The sequence below is a fragment of the Pelobates fuscus genome, chromosome 12 (assembly GCF_036172605.1).
Source record: "Pelobates fuscus isolate aPelFus1 chromosome 12, aPelFus1.pri, whole genome shotgun sequence".
Taxonomy (NCBI): domain Eukaryota; kingdom Metazoa; phylum Chordata; class Amphibia; order Anura; family Pelobatidae; genus Pelobates; species Pelobates fuscus.
The window spans coordinates 11,241,910-11,264,290 of record NC_086328.1 but is presented as its reverse complement, the minus strand read 5'-3'; the positions used below and the strand labels follow the sequence as shown (position 1 = coordinate 11,264,290).

General features: G+C 41.4%; 2 protein-coding genes across 2 annotated transcripts in view; both read left to right on the top strand.

Moving 5' to 3' along the window:
• The first annotated feature begins 297 nt into the window (after positions 1-297).
• On the top strand, positions 298-5,071 carry LOC134579351 (cytochrome c oxidase subunit 4 isoform 1, mitochondrial). Its single transcript, XM_063438621.1, has 5 exons — positions 298-402; positions 2,034-2,115; positions 2,538-2,705; positions 3,760-3,891; positions 4,798-5,071. Exons 2-5 carry the CDS (start codon positions 2,043-2,045, stop codon positions 4,932-4,934), a joined length of 510 nt encoding a protein of 169 aa, XP_063294691.1. The 5' UTR covers positions 298-402; positions 2,034-2,042; the 3' UTR covers positions 4,935-5,071.
• A 5,485-nt stretch (positions 5,072-10,556) lies between these two features.
• Positions 10,557-22,381, top strand: part of LOC134579510 (dual specificity protein phosphatase 22-A-like) — a 52,998-nt gene continuing 41,173 nt past the window's right edge. The window contains exons 1-4 of the mRNA XM_063438819.1: positions 10,557-10,692; positions 11,557-11,605; positions 15,357-15,390; positions 18,878-18,960. Coding sequence (XP_063294889.1) covers positions 11,585-11,605; positions 15,357-15,390; positions 18,878-18,960 — 138 coding nt within the window. The 5' untranslated portion in view covers positions 10,557-10,692; positions 11,557-11,584. The remainder of the gene's footprint in view (positions 10,693-11,556; positions 11,606-15,356; positions 15,391-18,877; positions 18,961-22,381) is intronic.

Sequence of the window (22,381 nt, the reverse complement as noted above, 5' to 3'; positions counted from 1 at the left end):
GTATACAGTGTGTGTGTCACATTATATGAATGATATTATATATATTATATACAGTGTATACAGTGTGTGTCACATTATATGAATGATATATATATTATATACAGTGTATACAGTGTGTGTCACATTATATGAATGATATTATAGATATTATATACAGTGTATACAGTGTGTGTCACATTATATGAATGATATTATATATATTATATACAGTGTATACAGTGTGTGTGTCACATTGAGCTGACAGATGGAAAGCCGGAAGTGGTGCCCGGGTCCTCCAGGCTGTCCCAGGGTGCATTGCGGCAGGGGGCGGTGTCTCTCTCTCTGGTTCCTTTCTATCCCCCGTCTCGCTGTTTCCGGTGTCCTCTCTGTGTTCTCGGCTGGTGAGAGCGGCTGGAGCTGCGGGTGAGGAGTCCCGGGGGTGCCGGGTGTGGACATGGAGGATGGTGTCTGGTGTCTGGGTAGGAGGGAGGGCAGCCATGGGGCTGGGGGGAGCTCAGGGTCTTTCTCAGGGCTGTGTGGGGGCTGGGGCCTGCTGGGTGACATTGAGACCCGGGCATGGGGGGCACACAGTATCCGGGGAGACCCGGGCATGGGGGGCACACAGTATCCGGGGAGACCGGCCTGGGGGCACACAGTATCCGGGGGAGCCAGCTTTAATGCTAGGTATAAGGTTATGGGAGGCCAGGGTCACTGGGAGGTCATAAAATGTTCTATAAACTAAGTATTATATGACAGAGCCTGTGTGTGAGCAAACACCCTGTGTTTATAGTGTGTGTAGAAATAATGTCTAAACTTATAAATGTTCACACACAGGGCTCCATAACTCTGTCTATATAAATTTATATCTTTATAGTGTGTGTATAACTGTTATCTATCTGTGTATGTAAAAACAAAAGAGTGACAGAATGTAGACCGCAGCTCCTGTCTGGGAGTGTAACTTCCATCAATCTAAGGCAGACCAGAAGATCTGCCCTAATATTAACTGAATATTACCTCCTAGCCCTAATTAATAATAATAATAATAATAATAATAATAAAAAAATCCTAATGCTAAGGTGTGTATTTTGGGGAAAAACTGCCTTCTGGAAGATAAACTGACAGTATGAAACCACTCGACCTTCACGGTTTTACTATGTCTTTTAGAAGCCCTCAGTGTCATCACATTCCAATAATACACATTTCACTATTGATATGTAACCATTGCCAATATAGAAAGCCAACTACCTTCTTTCTGGAAATATATAATCGGGAAGTATACTGCATGCAGTTTAGCCACAGGTTAAATGGCAGACATAACTTATTTAACTGTGGACTTATTTAGGAGTTAGTCCCAAGAGCATAATTGGATCTCACACTGATACATGCAATGGCAACATATCTCCTGTAAAATTAAGATTCATTCAGATTGTCTGGGGACAAAATAAATGATATATGAAATAATCTTATTGAGAAATCCTATTTTACAATTAGAACAATGGACCAGGTAGCTGTGACCTTTATAGCTTCATAGAAAATGTAACTGTTCTTATTTGTAGAATAGCAGTATATTCCACAGCTCTGTATCGATTACTATATTATTGTGCCACAATAAGCTATGTTACAACTAGAACAGTACACGGAGTTACCATAAGGTGGAGTTTACATTCTAAATAAATGTGTTGCTGTGAGTTGTCTACCAAAATGCAAAATATAAGATAAAACAGCGGGCTTTGAACATTATCTCCAGCTTGGCTTTATCTTCAGCTCACCACAACACACTATTTAGAGAATTAATCCTATAGATTTAGGATAGTTAGTGGAAAACGTAATTCATGTCCATTCTGCACTAAAATGTCTTTTCAAAGGCACTATGACCTTGCACATAGGCCATCTATCCTATTAGTCTGTGTGACATTGTGCATGCAGCTCCTGTTAGACTGGGCTGGTATTGTTTAGCGAAAGGCACCTTTGTCATAGACCACATAGTCAGACATTTTCCTGTATCAGTCCTGACATCTTACTATGTCTGTAATATACACCCTTTTATTATATAGATTTGCAGAATGTTGTCCTCAAGGCTTCTGAGCTTAGTTGGAAGAAGAGCGCTTTCTACCTCTGCCTGTCTGCAAGGACATGGTAAGTAAAGTTAAAGATTATATGTGATATGAAATCTCTTTGTGTATGTGAATAATTCCTTTAATGTGAGTAGTACTTCCTTTTTATGTAAAATAAATTAACTATTAAGGAATAGATTTTAAACAGTCTGATTTCAATGTCCACATACACTAAACATTGCCAAGTGCATTGGCAAAAATTGCATTTTGTGTGTGTATAACACACACACACACACACACACACCCAATTACCAATAGCCATTTGTGAGTAAATTGTCCCTGGTGAGTAGTAATCCACCTATGGTTAGATTCTCAAAGATTACAGGTTTTTAAGCCCTGTGTGCGTGTAGTAATAAAATGCATTGATCATTTCTAGATCTGTTAGTTCTTGAACCCTGACTTGTTATACTATTATATGCTAATTAAATGCCTTATCTTTTTAAGCTGGTGTTGTGAAAGTCGAATCGTACAGCCTTCCTATATATGTGGATCGCCGGGAAATGCCACTTCCAGATATTGCTTTCACTGACAGTCTTACTGCTGAACAGAAAGCTTTGAAAGAAAAGGAGAAAGGCACATGGGCATCATTGAGTGTCAATGAGAAGCTAGAGTGTAAGTCCTTTTGTGATGTACATTATTGGTGATGTATACCCTGTTAACATATTGTTGCTAACAAACTCTTTCTGTCCTACTGCCAGTAATGCATTTAAGCTACCACTATCTTAGATTTGACCAATGGTATGCACTCCTGTCCATGCTTTTATTAAATCATTTAACTCAAATCCATGTCTCCTCAAATGTCACATTTCTAATTTAGCAAGCCCCAGTCACCTAAAGGGTAACTCTAAGCACCATCCTGACTTTAACTTATTTGTTAAGATAACTACAATTCTTGGTTGCTCACTGACCTGGGCATACAAACTGTTCCAGAACTCGGTGAAGTATTTTACTTACTGAAAGGAAACCTATTCACATCTTTAACAATAGAAATGTCTTGATTTCCAATTAAATTGCTAGTTTTTGTAAGTCACATTTGAAATATTTATTAAAAAAAAATGTCATGTCAAAAACATGCATATTTTGATCCTTTCGAAGATTAAGTAAATTTTGGGTACATGTGTAAAGCCTTATCTAGAAATTCACTCGGATCAGGCTTTAGCTCTGTTGTTTATTAGATCTATTTCCTCTTAATATTTTACAGGGCATAAAAAGACTCTTCACATTCCTATTGCAGCTAAAGCAATTCTACCTGGTCTTCACCTTCCATCTGTCTCTTATAGCCCTGAGAGCCTATACTCTCTCCATACATTATTCACCTCACTCCTGTTATTCTATTTTTTCCCATCCCTTGTTTTCTTCTATGTTCTATACTTTCCTCAAAACATTTCCCTTTCTAGCGGGTTCTTGATCCATTATTTATTTTGACAAAGAATATTGTGTGGTTTAGGTTAGACATTTTTTTAATTAATCTCCAGACATTGTTTTTTCTTGGCCTTTTACCTTTGTATGATATATGATGGAAAATTATACAATGCATATGTTGCTGTAGCTGTAAAAAAAAAATACAAATATATTGTTTTATCAACTTCTTGTAGTTTACATAAAACTGTATTTTGAAATTATATTTTACTGACTTTTTTTTTTTATTTTTAAATAACTTTTACAGTGTACCGTATAAAATTCAATGAGACTTATGCTGATATGAACAAGGCATCAAGCGAATGGAAGACTATCATTGGAGGCACACTCCTCTTAATGGGATTGACTGGTTTTGTTGTAATTTGGCAGAGAAAATATGGTAAGACCGCACTATTTTGCCTATTTCATTATTAAGACAGTATTCTGCAAACTTGATATACTTCATGGGCATTAATCACTACTTGTAGTGTATTTCTGCAGAATGAATTAAGTGTAATTAAAGTTGCGTAATTCAAAATGTTAATTTTCTAATGGTCTGTGGATTTGTCTGTTGCAAATAATTTGGCACAATTGGTTTTAATGCATGTTATCAGCACACACAGCTCTGACATTAATGATTAAGGATTGCTTAAACTGTAAAATAGGAATACTTTAAATTATTTAGATAACGGTTGCATCACTTGGAGAAAACAAATCATTCATAATACTGGGTATTAATGTTAGGTTAAGCTTATGTTTTCTTTTTAAATTGATAGTAGAAATTTGCACTTGGCTAGGAAACCTGACTAAAAGGAAAATATTTGGACACTGACAATCCAAAGATATTCTCTTATTATTTCATTTTAAGATATCCTCCTGGTATGTTTATTTATTTCCCTCTACTCTAGAGAAAACCTGAACTAGGATGTCGATGGTGTGTATCACACGTAGCAAAGTCCAGTAATGACTTACTCTGATAGTGGTTCGGTAACACATTTTGAAATTACAGATTATTCCAGATAATTTTTTAGATATGTATTTAGCAGGTTGTCCCTTTGTGATCTATTGTACTCTTCCTTTTAAACCTATAATGCCACCAGCTAAACCTCCATGTCGTTTAACCTGAAGTCGTGAACAAAGCATTGAGTGCAGATGTAAAACTACATTTATTTGATTTCTATGTTGCCTGTTACAAAATGGATGCCCAATTGGTCATGGTCATGGGCAGCCAATTAACTGTTTTTATTGATAATTCCATATGTTTGTTCCAAAATAACCCTCAATATTAATTTATTTTCCTCTGTAGTTTTTGGGGATGTCCCGCACACTCTGTCCGAAGAATGGGTTGCTGCTCAGACAAAGAGGATGTTGGACATGAGAATCGATCCAATAGAAGGTTTCTCAGCCAAATGGGACTATGACAAGAATGAATGGAAGAAATAGAAAACTCCATCACTTACCACTCCAATTGCACAGACAATAACCTGTCTGGTCCATTCCTGACCTCATACCTCATTATTTCTTCACTGGAATGTATCCTCCAACCGAATATTACCAATAAAGTGCTGGTTTACTTGAAACGTCTCTATCACCATTTAATAATTTGCCATTTTTGTATTGTGTAATTATTAGAAGACTTTATGTATTTTATACACATTACTAGGAAGTCCACAGTGACTTGGATATGGGTCCCTATTTTTTTCTGAGGCTTAAAGGGACACTAAAGGCACCCAGCCCACTTCAGCTCATTAAAGTTGTCTGGGTGCAGTCTCCCAGCACCCTTAACCATGAGCATGTAGTTATTGCAGTTTTTTAATAAACTGCAATAATTGCCTTTTGTGGGTTAACCCAACTTCTAGTGTCTGTGTACCAGACAGTCAATAGAGGGACTTCCAGATTGTTTTGCGACTTTTAGTCTGTCTCCTAACTGACTTCCAGCATCACCGGAATCCCCATAGGAAATCATTGTATAATGCTTTCCTATGGGGAAATTCTAATGCAAGCGTGGCCATTGCCACACATGCACATTCGGTCTCCTGCACTGGCTGACTGGGGGAGGAACGAAGGTAGACCTGCGCCGAGTGACATTGGCACTGGACCCAGATAAGTGACAGGAGATTTTAAAACCCTTCTGGATCGCGGAGGGGGTCCTTGACATAGGGGGAAGCTATAGTGTCAGGAAAACAAGTTTTCCTGGCACTATAGTTTCCCTTTAACTACACTAATGTAAGTCTGCTATACATACACCATTAATGCAGGGAGAGCTTTGTCAAACAAAGTCATTCAGATGGTCTTTGCGAGACCCTTTTAAATGGCACTTCCTGGTTTTATGGCTAGCAAGGGATTATGGGAATTATATGCATTCATTCTAAACTGGATACAAGTAAATGTATATCTGCTTTTTAGCCGTTCACAGATTGCACCATTTACTTAGAGGTACTTCTTACAGGTATAAATGATTGCACACTGTTTAGTTTTTCGATCTACTACAGATTCTGTTACGGTCCATCTTATCTACCACTTTTCAATATGTTTGTGGTTAATATCAGGAATTGGCCATTTCAGACTGATTATTATTGACAAAATAACTTCTGACAGTATCTGATATGCACTGCTTGTTTGTGGCATTTTATAAGAGGAGAAAAAGTCAGCCCTGTCTTTTACACTATACAGATATATAGATGCTGTCAAATTTCATGATGCTATGCTTGTTGGCCACGTATCAGTGGAATGCTGAGCTTGACAAACATGGTCAGTACATCTTGGGGAAAATACCGGTCGGTGCTGTGGAAGTGATTTATACTTGGCCCTCTTGCACTTTCACCCAGTAAAGACTACAATAATATTTACCTGATTGACTTAAAAGGACAAACTATTGAAACTTTATTTATTTTACTGCTATTGACCCCTGAATGAAATTCTGTGCATAGAAATTACATTAGCAGGCCCCGGGTTAATTAATTACATGTCCAGAGGTGGTCTTAAAGCTCAGGCAGCAGAGGGGTTAAACTCCATATAATCAGTGCTTTCAAAGCAAATCACACATACAGACTCCAGGCACCATAAATATTTCAAATCACTAAATTGGTCATTGTGCTTTGAGTAACCATCTAAACTTACATTCATCCCAGTACAGACCGTGCAGCCTGATCCACCAACGGTCCTGCACTAATCACACATGTCCTGACCAGCAACTGTTATCAAGCTTGTTGACTGACATCTGTCCTCTGAAATGCTTCTCACAGAGAATCCACTTGAAACTCAATCGGCATCTGGTGTCACATTTTGCATGCTAATGTCAGACATAGAAATGGATTAAAGTAACTGTTTACTGCAGCAGGGGCAACATCTGTGCACCAAATTCACTTCATTAAGATTAGTTGATTTTGCTGCTTAGACTCTCAACTCAAAGGTGGAAATTTTCATTTAATATATTTAAAAAAACAAACAAACAACGAAACAACAACTTTATCTCTTGCATGAAAGGCTGTGTAGAAACTGTCAACATGTAGCTGCTTTTCGAAATAGCAGACTGTCAGTAGCTGGCAAACACTACCTTCCAATAACCATTTCCTTAAAGGGACACTATACTCACCAAAACAACTTTTAGCTTAACCCCTTAAGGACCAAACTTCTAGAATAAAAGGGAATCATGACATGTTACACATGTCATGTGTCCTTAAGGGGTTAAAGGTAACCTCCAGTGCCAGGAAAACAATCTGTTTTCCTGGCACTGCAGGTCCCCTCTCCCTCCCATCTCCCATCCCCCGGTAGCTGAAGGGGTGAAAACCCCTTAAGGTCACTTACCTGAGACCCCGCTGCATGCGCATTAGAGCTCCCCATAGGAAAGCATTGAAAATGCTTTTCAATGCTTTCCTATGGGGAATTGAGCGACCCTGGAGGTTTCCTGTGCTAGAAACCAGGAAGTGCTCTCTAGTGGCTGTCTAGTAGACAGCCACTAGAGGTGGAGTTAACCCTGCAAGGTAATTATTGCAGTTAATAGAAAACTGCAATAATTACACTTGCAGGGTTAAGAGTAGTGGGAGTTGGCACCCAGACCACTCCAATGGGCAGAAGTGGTCTGGGTGCCTGGAGTGTCCCTTTAACCCCTTAAGGACCAAACTTCTGGAATAAAAGGGAATCATGACGTGTCACACACGTCGTGTGTCCTTAAGGGGTTAATGAAGCAGTTTTAGTATATAGATCATGCCCCTGCAGTCTCACTGCTCAATTATCTGCCTTTTAAGAGTTAAATCACTTTGTTTATACAGTGCTAGTCCCACATCCCTGCATGTAACTTACACAGCCTTCCTAAAGAGAGAGGTGGTGTTTAAACTTCCTTTATTGCAAACTCTGTTTAATTTAGAATGTCTTATCTCTTGCTCTGTTAATAGCTTACTAGACCCTGCAGGAGCTTACTGTATGTTTTTAAAGTCCAATTTACAGAGCAGGAGATAAAATCTTTTTACAGTAAGTTAACATCTGATTGAAAATGAAGCAATTTTGTTCTTATGCAGGCTGTGTCAGTCACATCCAGGTGAGGTGTATCAAGGTCTGCATGGGCAGAAACAAAAGTGGTGTAACTCCTAAATGGGCAATAATTGAGCAATGAAACTTCAGAGGCATGATCTATATACGATAACTGCTTCATTAAGCTAACGTTGTTTTGGTGACTATAGTGTCTCTTCAAAAAAAAAAAAAAAAAAAGGAAGAAACTAGCGAAGGTCCAGGAGTTGAGTAATTTACTTACACTAATAATACTGTCCTCTTTTTAGTCGTGCACTGGTTATAGCACCTTTTTAGAAGAATTATACATACATAATGAATAACCAATCAGGAAATATTGCAAAACACCACTTTAACAAATTGCAAAGTGACTTTATTCCACTATTCTAATAGGATCTGACAATGCTCCAACCTAAACCGTTGGAAGGTCCTCCTGAAAAATAAAGGAGTCACTGTAATTTACTGAAGTAGTGCTGTGAAATCTTATTCTGATTAAGAGAGGAGGTTTATAAAGGGGAGAAAGGAGTCACTGAGTACCTTGTTTTTATTTAAAATATAACAAGTAGAGGCTGGCATGCCGACAGAGTTCTGACTGACAGCCACTAGAGGCAGTGTTAACCCTGCAAGGTAATTATTGCAGGTTCTCAGAAATTGCCATTGCAAGGTGAAGGGAACAGGGACACTGCGCCCAGACCACTTCAATGAGCTGAAGCGGTCTAGATGCCTATAGTCTCCCTTTAAATCTGAATAGCAAAAGTGAGGCAGAAATAGCGTGGCTATTATAGCCTCAGTTTTACAATTCATATTTAAAGAAACACTGTACTTAAAAAAAACAAACAAAAAAAACATTTAATAGACATTTACCCCCCAGCCCCACAAAAAAACCTGCATTTAATATTACTGAAGGTTATGCAAATGCTAGTTTACATTAGCTGTAATATAAGTTTCTCCGGTTACAGCTAGCCATCCCCCTTGTCATGGCAGTCGTGTGCTGGACCTTGCCCAGGCTGAGGCTTCAAATTTAAAACCTTGCGTACAAGTACTGCATCTCCATGATTGGCCATTCACGAATACAGCTATAACAGCTCATTAAGTAGTGCTGAGATTTATACAGTCCCCTCACTTTACATTTTGAGTTCTAGTTTAATGAGACAACTGGGAAGGGGGGGGGGGGAAACAGTTTATCAATGTATAATGTTCTATAAACCTAGACATTTATAAAATAATCCAACAGGGACATTACAAGTAAAGCTCTTCAGAAATGTAAACTGCTTTAGATTGCTTTGTGTTCCTTTAATTTAATAAAATTCAGTATATTTTTACTCTGCACAAATGTGACCGCCAAGGGGAATCCAAACTTTAAACTGTGGAGGAAACCAGAAGCAACAAGGGTGCCATGGGAACTGAGGTAAGTGTCAAATAATTGACTCAATGCTAGGAGAGTCCTGGCACTATAACCACTACAGTGCGTAGAGTGACCTTTTAATGAAAAACAATTAGTCGATTTAACGATTTAATGAAAAAAAATAGTCCTTTTTTTGTCCTTCCATTTCTCCTTATTTACATTTTTTTTTTAATGTATTTTTGTTTTAAAGTTATACATAACAGGACGTATGGACTTTTTCTCACGTGGAGCGTGATCTCTGGCAATGGGCGGAGCTTAAGCAAAATGTAATTTCAGTTTATTAAATCAATTACCCACAATCCATCAGTCAATCGAATCCCACAGAAGGCGCTCTGCAGACATCATGGACAGAGGAGGACAAAATGGAGGCGTGCAGGACTGAGACCCAGCACAGGCAGAAATTATAAAAATAAGGGCATTAGGAACGGGAATCGATAAACAAACCACGACAGAGACCCTTTAATAATAGAAAAACTTTGTATTTATTTTTTATAGCTATAATGATGTACAATGATTCAGAACACACTTGAATCCCCCCATTATCTCATATGGTGCTTAAAGAGACATTTATTATTATAGAATGATGCTATCTCCCAGAACCTTCCTTGCTGCATGGCTTCAGTGTGTACCTATTGTTCCTGTGTCACTGTGTAATTGTCTCATTTATTATAAATATACTCCTTTCATAATATTGTAAAGTGCTGCGGAATTAGTTAGCGCTATATAAATACCAATAATAATAATGTGTAGCAATAAGCATGGACGTTCCATTGGTTTCCATGGTGATTGCTTAACATTCTTTTTCGAACTTTGCTCCAGAATCTTGTTCAAACTGTGTATTACCTTTCAATACAATGAATGGTGATTAGTTTGAGGAGATTGGTTAATTATTATGCTGTATGCTGCCAGATGATTTTATATCCGGAAATATAAGACCTGCCATGAGAATTATCTATGTAATACTTTTATCTGTAATAAAAACGGTTCGTTTAAAAAAAAAAAGTTTCTTTAAATGTATCTTCCTTATATAGAGGTTTGGCACTGGTAGCTAAACAAACAATTGCACATGGTGTGTGTGCTGTCAGCTGCTGAACGTGCAAACTGCACACCAGTCACTTAGTGGGAGATTAACCCCTTCCTAGCCTGAATGTAATCCCAGCCCCTCCCCCACACTGTCAGTATGTTTGGGTCCGGAAACGTAATCTGATCCTAAACCGTGTGATGTGAGTGAGCTCTCCTCCGAACTGGAGCACACACTCACCGTGGGAATCCCAGCCGAACAGATCTCCTGTAAGTCAATCTCAGATCCAGTCTGCAGCTCCCTATCCCTCCTTGTGTCCTGGGGTCCTACTACACTGCTCTAACCTGATCCTCAATCTGATTAATCCTTGGCTGGACCCCACTATGTTTCCCTTCTCCCTGCTTCTGACCCCCCCAGTTTCTTAGTCTGACCTGCTACTGTCTCTGACTCCCCAATGTCTGCCTCCGACCTCCCCCAGTATACTATAGTGCCTCTGAGGCTCTGACCCCCTCCCCAGTTTCTTTCTCTGACTCCCCAATGTCTGCCTCCTTCCTCTCCCCCACCTCTGTGACCTGCTATAGTGTCTCACCCCCAATGTCTGTCTGACCTGGTATAGTGTCTCTGACCCCCCCAATGTCTGTGTGTCTGACCTGGTAAGAACCCCCCTCATCCCCCCCTCAGTTTCTTAGTCTGACCTGCTACTGTCTCTGACTCCCCAATGTCTGTCTCTGACTTGGTATAGTTCCTCTGACACCCCCCCCCCCCCCCCCGTCTGTCTGACCTGGTATAGTGTCTCTGACCCCCCCAGTGTCTGTCTGTCTGTGACTTGGTATAGTGTCTCTGACCCCCAGTGTCTGTCTGTCTGTCTGACTTGGTATAGTTCCTCTAACCTGCTATCTGTCTGTCTGACTTGGTATAGTTCCTCTAACCTGCTATCTGTCTGTGACTTGGTATAGTTCCTCTAACCTGCCAGTGTCTGTCTGTGACTTGGTATAGTGTCTCTGACCCCCAGTGTCTGTCTGTCTGGGTATAGTTCCTCTAACCTGCCAGTGTCTGTCTGCGACCTGCTATAGTGACCCTGTTCTAGTATATTGAGTGCTCTCCCTTTAATCTTTCTCTTTGTTTACTTCCAGCTCCTGGTTACAAGTATCCGTTGCAGCCATGGGTGGAGGAATGAGCCAGGTGCATGAACTAGCAGCAGCCAGTCTGTGATAGTGTCCAGCAGTGAGGGATCCCACACAGGGTTTACCGTGTCTGCTGGAGCAATCTGCATTTGGATCACTAACGATCTATTTGCTGCATAGTGTGTTAATGTTGCACTTTTTTGATTTGTCATTCACACCAGTGGCTCCCAGTGTGTCTCTGGGGATCTTGTTTACTGGAAATGGTTCTAAGGTTCCCCCCCCCCCCCCCCCCAACTCTAAAACAGCCAAGAAATGGTTCTTTATAACACCCACCCCTCGCACTTTATATTCGTGTGTTTGTTGAGGCTTCCTTGCAGGCAGTGATGTGCTCCATGAAGTCACTATAGTATAGCAGCCTATGGCAGGATTTGGTGTCAGTTCTTCTATGTTGTTAATAGTGGGTATTATTATAAAACAATTTAGAAACCACAATACAGAAACAACTCCACTCTCTGAGCGAGAGAATGGTCATAATTGCAGAAGCAGTTTAATTGTGTTTAAATGGATAATTTAACTGTTCGATACCTGCACCATTGAATAGTTACAAGCAAAGCTTCTATGGTGCTTTCAATGTTCTGGGTGTATCTGTTGGAGATCAGATGAGGTTCTCTGGAAATATCTCTAGTTATGGAATTTATTCATTAAACTGGGAATCAGCCAATTTACAAGGGAATTGCAAATGTATGTTAAAACCCCCAATATGGAAAAACTCTTCAACGCAGCCATTTTCCCAGCTTTAATTTCTTCCCTTAAAACGAGGAATTCCTAACTGAGCGATTAAATCCCTTCTGAGGTTTATTCCCTAAAAGCCATGCAGCAGTGAGTTGAGATCTGCACGCACAATGTTGGATAACGAGACTGATCTGGAGAAATTCCCTATAGTAATCGTGCTATTATGCTACTCTCAAAGTTATTTACTAAAACCTGAATTGCAGCAAATCACAATCTGACAAAACAGCCGAAGAAGAGATGGGTCAGGCAGTAACAAGTACTCGCTATATGATAAAGGGAGCAGAGCCTTGGGAAATCCTCTGGTATAGATGGCCAAGTATGAAACGGGACAATGGACCAGTAGAACAACTATATAGTGCAAAAATGGAATATTAGTTGGAAATCAATAAAGAGATGCACTTTGTGTATAGAGCTATCAGTAAGCTCTATGTGGGCCTGGGTGGTACAATCCCTGCCTGAGGATGTGAGCTGTATCCCTTGATCCAATGAGGGGTGGTCTGGAGGTTAGGCAAAATAAGCAGAATGGATACCAATATATTGTAGTATACACTGTCATAGATGGGGATGGGATATAGTAATAGGCACTTCTTAGAAACGTGTCAGATTGGTTGTTCTAGATCAGAATCTAACACAGAGAGTAAAGGAGGGGTAAATTATTCAATATAAGGCTTACAAACCACGAATGATTGTTTATTTTCTGATTAATCGAGCTTGCTAAACCTGACTTTATGTATTTGGGATTTAATTTTGAGTAGGTTTGTAGATGGTGCCTGAGATCTGTCACTGATAGACTTAGTTAAATGCCAGGATGAAAGATCAGTTAAAATTAGACTTTGGCCAGCTGCTGTCTCTGGGGATTCAGGTGTAAATACAACTCTGTAGAGCAGTGCATGAAGGGATATTGTATTAACCTTTTAACAAGGAGGCCAGGCTTCTGTTTTAACCATTTAAGAACACCTTTATTACAACTATCTAAGGTCCATGTGCCAGCACAGCCCGTCCTGTGTATGTAGAATTGGCAGTAATATACATCCCTGCATTTACTCAATCAGTAAAAAGCATTGGTAGCTGTACGCAGCCCTGCCGTCACTCAGTAAGGAAATGGCATTGGTAGCTGTATGCAGCCCTGCCGTCACTCCATAAGGAAATGGCATTGGTAACTGTACGCAGCCCTGCCGTCACTCCATAAGGAAATGGCATTGGTAGCTGTATGCAGCCCTGCCGTCACTCCATAAGGAAATGGCATTGGTAGCTGTACGCAGCCCTGCCGTCACTCCATAAGGAAATGGCATTGGTAGCTGTACGCAGCCCTGCCGTCACTCAGTAAGGAAATGGCATTGGTAGTTGTACGCAGCCCCGCCGTCACTCCATAAGGAAATGGCATTGGTAGCTGTACGCAGCCCTGCCGTCACTCCATAAGGAAATGGCATTGGTAGCTGTATAGAGCCCTGCTGTCACTCAATAAGGACATGGCATTGCTAGCTATATGCAGCCCTGCTGCACTCAGTAAGGAAATGGAATTGGTAGCTGTATGCAGCCCTGCCGTCACTCCATAAGGAAATGGCATTGGTAGCTGTATAGAGCCCCGCTGTCACTCAATAAGGACATGGCATTGCTAGCTATATGCAGCCCTGCTGCACTCAGTAAGGAAATGGAATTGGTAGCTGTATGCAGCCCTGCCGTCACTCCATAAGGAAATGGCATTTGTAGATGGATGCAGCCCTGCCCTCACTCAATAAGGAAATGGCATTGGTAGCTGGGTGCAGCCCTGCCGTCACTCCATAAGGACATGGCATTGCTAGCTGTATGCAGCCCTGCTGCACTCAGTAAGGAAATGGCATTGATAGCTGTATGCAGCCCTGCCGTCACTCCATAAGGAAATGGCATTTGTAGATGGATGCAGCCCTGCCGTCACTCCATAAGGAAATGGCATTGCTAGCTGTATGCAGCCCTGCCGTCACTCAATAAGGAAATGGCATTGGTAGCTGTATGCAGCCTTGCCGTCACTCAGTAAGGAAATGGCATTGGTAGCTGTATGCAGCCTTGCCGTCACTCAGTAAGGAAATGGCATTGGTAGCTGTACGCAGCCCTGCCGTCACTCCATAAGGAAATGGCATTGGTAGCTGTATACAGCCTTACTGTCACTCAATAAATAAATGGCATTGATATATGTATGCAGCCCTGCCGTCACTCAATATGTAAATGGCATTGGTAGCTGTATGCAGCTGTGCCGTCACTCAATAAGGAAACGGCATTGGTAGCTGTACGCAGCCCTGCCGTCACTCAATAAATAAATTACATTGATAGATGTATGCAGCCCGGCCGTCACTCAATATGTAAACGGCATTGGTAGCTGTATACAGCTGTGCCGTCACTCAATAAGGAAACTGCATTGGTAGCTGTATGCAGCCCTGCCGTCACTCAATAAGTAAATGGTTTTGTTAGGCTACATTAAACAATATCGAATATAACCTCTAAATATTTTTCAGAAGAGTAAAACAATATTTTAAAATTCTACAAACTCTGCAATCGTGCCATAGTGTATCTACTGAATGTTTGGGTAATCAGAAAACATCTATGGAGGCTGGAGGTGATTTTGTCAGAACCTAGTGAGCCCTGTATCTCTATTCTTATTAAAGTGAAAGTGAAAAAATCTAAATAAATGTGATTATATAAAAAGTGTTGTTAAATACTGTAATTTTTCTAGCATTTCACAATACATGTAGTTGTTAATTATTATTTACATCAGTTTTTCTGATCACATTGAGCTCTCTGGTTGAATAAGAATCAGAGGGAACTGAAGCTAGCTTCATTGAAAGAATGGTCTTCTTTCAGTAGTGAGTGGTGTAGGGACATAGTATTCACCTTCTGTGTTGGTTATTTTATTTATTCTTCTTTTCTCCAAAATGCCAAAACTATCCTGTGTTTGTGGCTAATACTTAGTATTAGTTATTTTTTTTTTTTTTTTTTTATTGCTAACTTGTGGTGTTTTTTCTTTCTTTTTCTCCCCATCACAGGTACTACCTGGTTTACACCTTGGAAATATTAGGGGTACGTAGAACGATGTGCATTATTTCATTATCTTTTTTTTTTTTCTTTTTTTTGTGTGTGCATGATATAACAATAGGCTTGTTCAGCCACAATAGCAGTCACAAGCAGTAATGTAACGAACAGTTGAAACATAACGTGGCATATGAGTATACAGCACATTTTTAGTTTTGTAAGAGAAAATATAAACAGTGGGTGAGCGTTGCTTGAGATTTACAGATCGTTTGACCATGCCACAATGGCAGAGTTAGGAGATGTATACACATCATTTGTACATTAGTGGCATGGAGATATCTGTACATTTAAAAAAAAGTTAAGTTGTAGTTTGTATGCTAAGTTACGCTCTTATGAGCTTTAGTCTTGTGTGTCAGGTAAGGTTATAAGTACAGGCTTAAATACAGATTGACTTGCTGACATGTTAGAAAATAATATAGTAACAAGTTTAACTAAATTAAGTGTAAAAGTAAAGTAATATGCCACCAGGCAAAGCAGGGTAGACCATGTCATCATCAGCATTAGGCATAAAAAACAAACTGGCATTTCTTATAACGGTGATTATAACATGAATGACATTGCAGTATGTTTAATTATAAAATGCAGCCGCAGTAACCGCTTTTGAGACTGTCGGTAGGTTCCGTGGTGTGTGCCTTAGGTGCCAGTCATCGTGGGATGTTGGGGACGCCTCCGGCTCTGGTTGCATAGGAGATGTTGAAAGGCAGTTTATTCCCGTTCTTGGGGATAGTCCCTACGAGAAGGTCCTCTGAGTCCCAAAGTCTTGCCAGAGGGCACCGTGGTTGCGGCTTGCCGGGTCTCCTGGTCGTCTGGTGGGTGCAAACGCGGTGCCACTTAAGCCGTTGTGTTCAGGTGCGCGTTGTATTAGGGTCGATGCTTGGCTATGCCTTCTCTGGGTACACCCCCTTGGTTAGTCTCTGGTCCCGGTGATAGGGAGCGCTGGTTAGGCGTATTGTCGTTTACCTTCGACGTTTAGTCGCCCTGTAGTTGGGTGTTGATGACATCTTGCCTGGTGGGGGCCGAGATAACCCCCGCCGGCCCACGGGAGGGGGGGGGGGGGGACGAGACCGGGAGGACGCCAGCTATAACACAGTAGCCAGATTGGAATGCGAGGCAGCGGCCGTCCGCCCCGCTCTCCTCCTGGTTAGGCCTCTGGTCTCAAGCCCCAAAATGTCTCTCCAGGACCTAGTCACCCGGTAACAGGCGCTCCAGCTACACCGGGACAATCCAGGACTCCGTTCCCCGAACCTCCAGAGCTCTCATGCAGCATAAGGTGGGTATTTTCCCCCAAATTAGCCTGATTCAGCAGGAGCTCCAGTGACCGGCAGCCTGTCGGCATGGCCGCCCGGCCCCGCCCCCTTCATTATCTATTTTATCATGTATTTGTAAAAAAATTTCCCTTCTAATATGGCAATTCGTTCTGTAGACCTGTGAGAATGCAAAGATTGCTGGGAATTGATATTAATTTTTTTTTTTTCTTTATTTTTGTTGTGCATGTTGTTTCATAGCATCGACATACGCCACAACAGCGTGTTCATAGATGTATTCAAGTTATACAGTGGCATGATGAGTTGCACATTTTTATATAGTTATAACAATAACAAGCTTGGCTGCTCAATGAAGTCGTTAGAACAAGGTGAAATAATCAACGCTTAACAGTGCTAGGTTAGGTATGTTAGTTATGCTGCCATAATAGTGATATGGTATTATGATTTATACTATAAAGGTAACAGGCATGTGTGTGATATGTGTGCTGCTTGCGCTGCACTTGTGTGGGTTGTTGTGTCGTGAGAGGCAAATAACAGTGCAGTATTGTGCCTACTATGTGAGGTTACTTCGCTACACAAGCTAAATGTAAATACTGACTTTTTTAATCGTAAGTAACTAAACATAAAATTATGCTTTGCCGTTAATTAGCTGGGCAAATAACCTTCAAGAGCATTGTGCAGTGTGTCCTGCGTTATCATGGGGTATTGTCCACATGTGGCCTGTGTTATATTTCTGCTTCTGGGTATTCCGCTGGTATGAGAATTCAAATCAGTCCAGGCTAAGATTACCCCTGTGAGGCAGTGTTGTAGGCTTTTCAGCCTATACCCAGTGATGGTAAGTCCTGTGTTTTGTGTCTGCTGGACTCGTCTTTGCTGCCACAGGGCCCGGTGTCTCCGCCTCGGGGTTCTGCTCCGGTAGTGTCCCCCATGTGGTGCGGTCGCTTGCAGTGATGCCTTGTATAGGGAGGTGCGTGTTGTGTTGCGCTTATCGCCGGTGTTTCGGTCAGGTTGGGTATGTGTGGGCGTCGCTTGGTTCAGAGCCCCAGTGTTTCTTGTGTGCTGTTGGGTTCGTGTGCACGGGGGGGGGGGGGGTTTGGTGCCACATCCCGCCTCAAGGCCCGGCAGTATCTGTTATGCCGGACGGCCATCTTGGAGGCTCGGGGTATCTGCATGTAGTAGCTGCGCCTCGCTGCAGGACGTATCCATGAGGCCACCGTTAATTCAGCTTGGCGGTGAGTTACTCCCCGGCTGTGTAAAGTCTCCCTGAGGCCTGTGCAGAGCCAATCAAAGGTTTCCAGTGAGGACCTGTGTGTCTTGAGGCTGGTGCTCCGCATTTCAGGCATAGGCTGGGTGGCCATTTTGGACAGGCTGTCTGGGTTTGTTGCCCCGCTTTGCTTCACCTCCATCTTGCTCGCTTTAGAGATGTGAATGGGTGTTGCAGGCTGATGCTGCGTGCCACGAGTTTTGCAGTCGCTTGTGTCCGCCAGTTTGGAGGCCCTCACCTCCGGTCTGTTGGTTTCGGCTGTCTGCTCCGAATGCAGGTGTGTAGCAGGGCCAGCTCCATGTGGTGGGGACCGGGATATCCCCCCCCGGTCCGTAGGGGGGGGGGGGGGGGGGGGGAGGTGGATGCTTGGTGCCTGCCTGTGGCCCGGAGTGGTGAGCGGGAAGCGGCTGCCTTTCCAGCCCATATGTTTCACTGAGGGTTAATCCAGCCTCTAGTAGCTGTCTCACTGACAGCCGCTAGAGGAGCTTCTGCAATTCCGCTGGACGTCCATAGGAAAACCCATTTCCTATGGGCGGTTTCAATGCATGGGCGGCACTTGCAGCGCATGCACATTCGGAGCTGAGAGGCGTATCGGGGCGGAGAGATCCCCACCGCCAAGGGAGCCCGGCGCTGGAGAAAGGTAAGTGCTGAAGGGGTTTTAACTACACACACACACACACACACACACACACACACACACGGTGTGCGGTGGCAGTCTGGTCTGTGTGGTGATATAGACTAATGTTCCAGTTTGGTATTACTGGCAAAGTAGGATGAGGTGGAAGCTGGAGTAGTGGGGTAAGATGTGCCAAGATTGGGTGACTGGCTAGTAGAGGTAAGTGTTGCGTAATTTGCATAGTATTCTAGAGATGCAGGAATAGACCACATGGCTGTTATACAAGGATTTGCGTTTCTCTAATCCGTATTTTCTTTTCACTTCCTGTAGATTCAGAGGATAAGCTTTCCTTGTGTACAAATGGGGTCACGCACATTGTGTCTGTCCATAACAATGCCAAACCTCTTCTCCAGGTAAGACCAAATGTTATATCTCTAACAAACATGTTTAACTTCTACCTTTAGAAAGACTTGTCAAATAATGTTTTTCCCTTCAGAGCCTCATGATTCACATTTATTGCAGAAAAGACAGGGCATACATGTATTGGGTTTTATGATTGGTCCCTTCTTGATTCTTATACTAAAGCAGGGATTTCCAAATTCAGCACTGATTTCCCTTAGCTGTGGCTTTGCAAACTTTACATATATATTGGAACGTGAGCACTACTGTATTTTACCGCTTAGTATGTTGCTGGTAAAAGCCTTTTCTATGAAGGGATAGACCAGAGGTTGACTAGTTCTATAGCTCAATAACAATATGATAACCTTTGTTACTGATTATGTAATGTTTCATGTGGGGTGAAGAATAAGTGTTAATGAAGCTTACAGGCTTGCGTTGGGCGTTTATGAGAAGCATTTGATAGATGAAATGTATTGGTCTCTTTTCGTGCGCTGAGGACCTGTCCGATTTCTGGATCTGTAATACGTTACCCAATGGAATCTCACAATGATTTTGTAAATTGTAAAACCTATTCCCTTTTAATTAGAATGTTTCTAAAATGTTGTAATGAATCCCAAGCTGCTTTTAGATGCCATTAAACTCATTTGATAAATACATTTGCACAGATGTCCAGGTGTAGATGTGATATCTCAAAGCCCCATAATGTTGCAGGAACAAGTGTTTGACTAGAAAACGACCTGCGGACATTCCTGATGGCATTCATTTGCCAACTAAAACAAGCCCTCTAATCTATGATGGCTACTGATAAGTGCCAAGTCAGCCTTGCATTAAACGGAAAAATTAAATCTTCTAACTGTAATCAGTTGGGAATTGGCCTGTCAGTTTGGAACCCCGGCTATTTGAATACGGGTAGCTGTGAAAAACAATGAAAAAGCTGAAGTGCTTAAGGGGTCCCTTTAAAGCAGCATGACTGCTTATAAATCTCACTATATTGATAACATGTCTAATAAAGCAGATTAAGGGATGGAATTAAAAAGTTAAAAAAATAATCATTTTACACTATTACACTATATTATACATTATATAAACACATGGGCACAAAACATTGCAAATAAACTGTTATATTATTTGTTTTAAAATTAGATCAGTAGTTTCCTCCTGTGTCTACTTTGACTGAAGTAGGAGGCTTTGCAACACATTTTGTTCTAAGTTGTTCCCGAATAACTTGACTCATGTGGCAGGTGCATTGCAATATATCACAGCAGCTGTCAATCTTGCTGCCTGCTATATTTTGCACACTAGAGGGCAGTCCAACTCTGTAAAATACTGACCACATTCTTTCAATGTGCAACATCATCATTTGAACACTAGAGGTCTCTATTTGAAAGCTATTAAATACAAATCGCTATCCCAATTCCAGATATTTTATTTATTCCCCCCTTATCATGCAAGCCACTTTACACTTTTAATAAGATAATGAAAAACTCCAGGCAGAGAGCCCAACAGAAGTAATCAAAAGGTAGATCTAGAACATGTATGATGCTTTGACAAACTTAAGGAGGGTTAGTCCAAATTTTAAATTACGGTATACAAACATTCTAAATCTCGTATAATCCTCTGATATCCAAAAGCATATTGCACCCATCGCCTGCTCCGGTATTCTAAATTAATTCTTAATTTGGGTGTTACAGTATGTATTTTTCAGCTTTTTATTTCGCCCATGCGTTTGTCATTTTTTGCGTTTGATTGTTCGTGAAAAGCAACTCGCAGTGCTGCTGCATGGCCCACCACACACCGTGTCTTACATCATGTCCTCTGAGTGTGACAGAGGAAAAAGGAGAACTTGGGGGAAAAAGTGGTTGATTGAGCAATAAGTCGAGCACAGATTGAAAGCAGTAACCGCAATACCGTGGCTTGGGGGTGACTCTGGGTATCCTCTGCAGATGTCTCTGGCTCTCTGTGCTTCTTAAAGGCATGCAGGAAGGATGCAGCTGCTGTGACCCTGAAATGGAGCACTTGCTGTCAGGAAGACCACACGGCACTGCTGGTGAAGCTGCAGTTCATAAATTAGATCTTTTAACCCATCTTTAGCTTATTAACCATTTACTTGCAAGACTTGTGAGCAGTGCCGTCCTACGGCCATAGTATTTAAAAGGTTAAATTATTAAGAGTAAAACAGCATTCGAAGTGGACGCATGCTCTGCTTGTTCATAATTATCTGTTAATAAATGGATATTCTGGCAAGCCTCTGCTCTCTCAAAGATGTCTGCTGCCAACAGTGTCTCACTTATTGAAGAATAATAAATGGAAGGGTAATGCCATATCTTGGCAAGTGAATTGAAGATACCTGCAGAAAGTGCGGGCAGAACATATCCAGTGTGTTTTATTTAAACTTGGCAAATCACGCATGGCTTCTAAAATTGGTTTGTACGTGCTTTGTTAATTTTATGTTTTATATTTATTTGTTTGGTAAAAATATAAGGTTTTTTATTTATTTTTTTTCCCTCTAGGTTTTTTCATCCATCCAATATGAACGTGCATTATAAAGGTTGATACCAAATTAGGATGATCACATTTTATTTTGAATCTGCCCCTGCTAATATGGCATTCTCTAAGGTTAGGGTCATAAACCTCCTGAGGCCAGGTCTGGGCATCTTGCTGTGCTAGTAATAATGTAACCGAAAGATCAGAACATCAGAAGAGTTGGACCTCTCATCACGTAACTGGCTCACCATCTGCTGGAAATGTAATGATTTCTGGGGTGATTTTTCCGCACGCAGTATGTTCCTCCATGAGCATAATAATGCTGAATGCAAATTATTTGCAATTTTCATTTCTGAATGATGGAGGAAATCGAAGAAAGCAGCTGCCAAATTTTAGACCTGAACATTAAATTTATGTTTTGGCTTTTTTAATTCTTTATTGCAGTTCCTGCCGCAGTCTGTCCTTTATGACTTTAAGAGCTCTTGCAGAGAGTCTAGTAACTGACAGATGAAGGATGTGTTTTGAGGGACTGACAGGAAGGGGGACAGGCTAAGCTTTGTCAAACAGTGTGTGGGTAACACTGAACAGCTGTGGCCAACATAAATAATGGCCGTTGGGATGCTCTTGGAAGGGGCTGCAACACCTGTGTGTACTCAGAGTGCTGTCCTAAATTTCAAAATGGACCATTTTTCTGCTGTTCAGACAGGAGCTCACCTGTCTGCTTGGAGTGCCCAGATAATAAATATGCAGACATATAAATATTATGATAACTATATGCAGATGTTCTAATCACACCTGAGAAATACCTATTCATTGGGACAAGTGGACAGCATTTGCAGCTAGCCTGGCCTTGTCACTTTGATGGAAACAATTTGGCCAGGTCCACCTGTACCGCTTACTAAACAGGTCTTTGTCACTTTAGCTTTTGATGACTACACATCTCATAAGGCT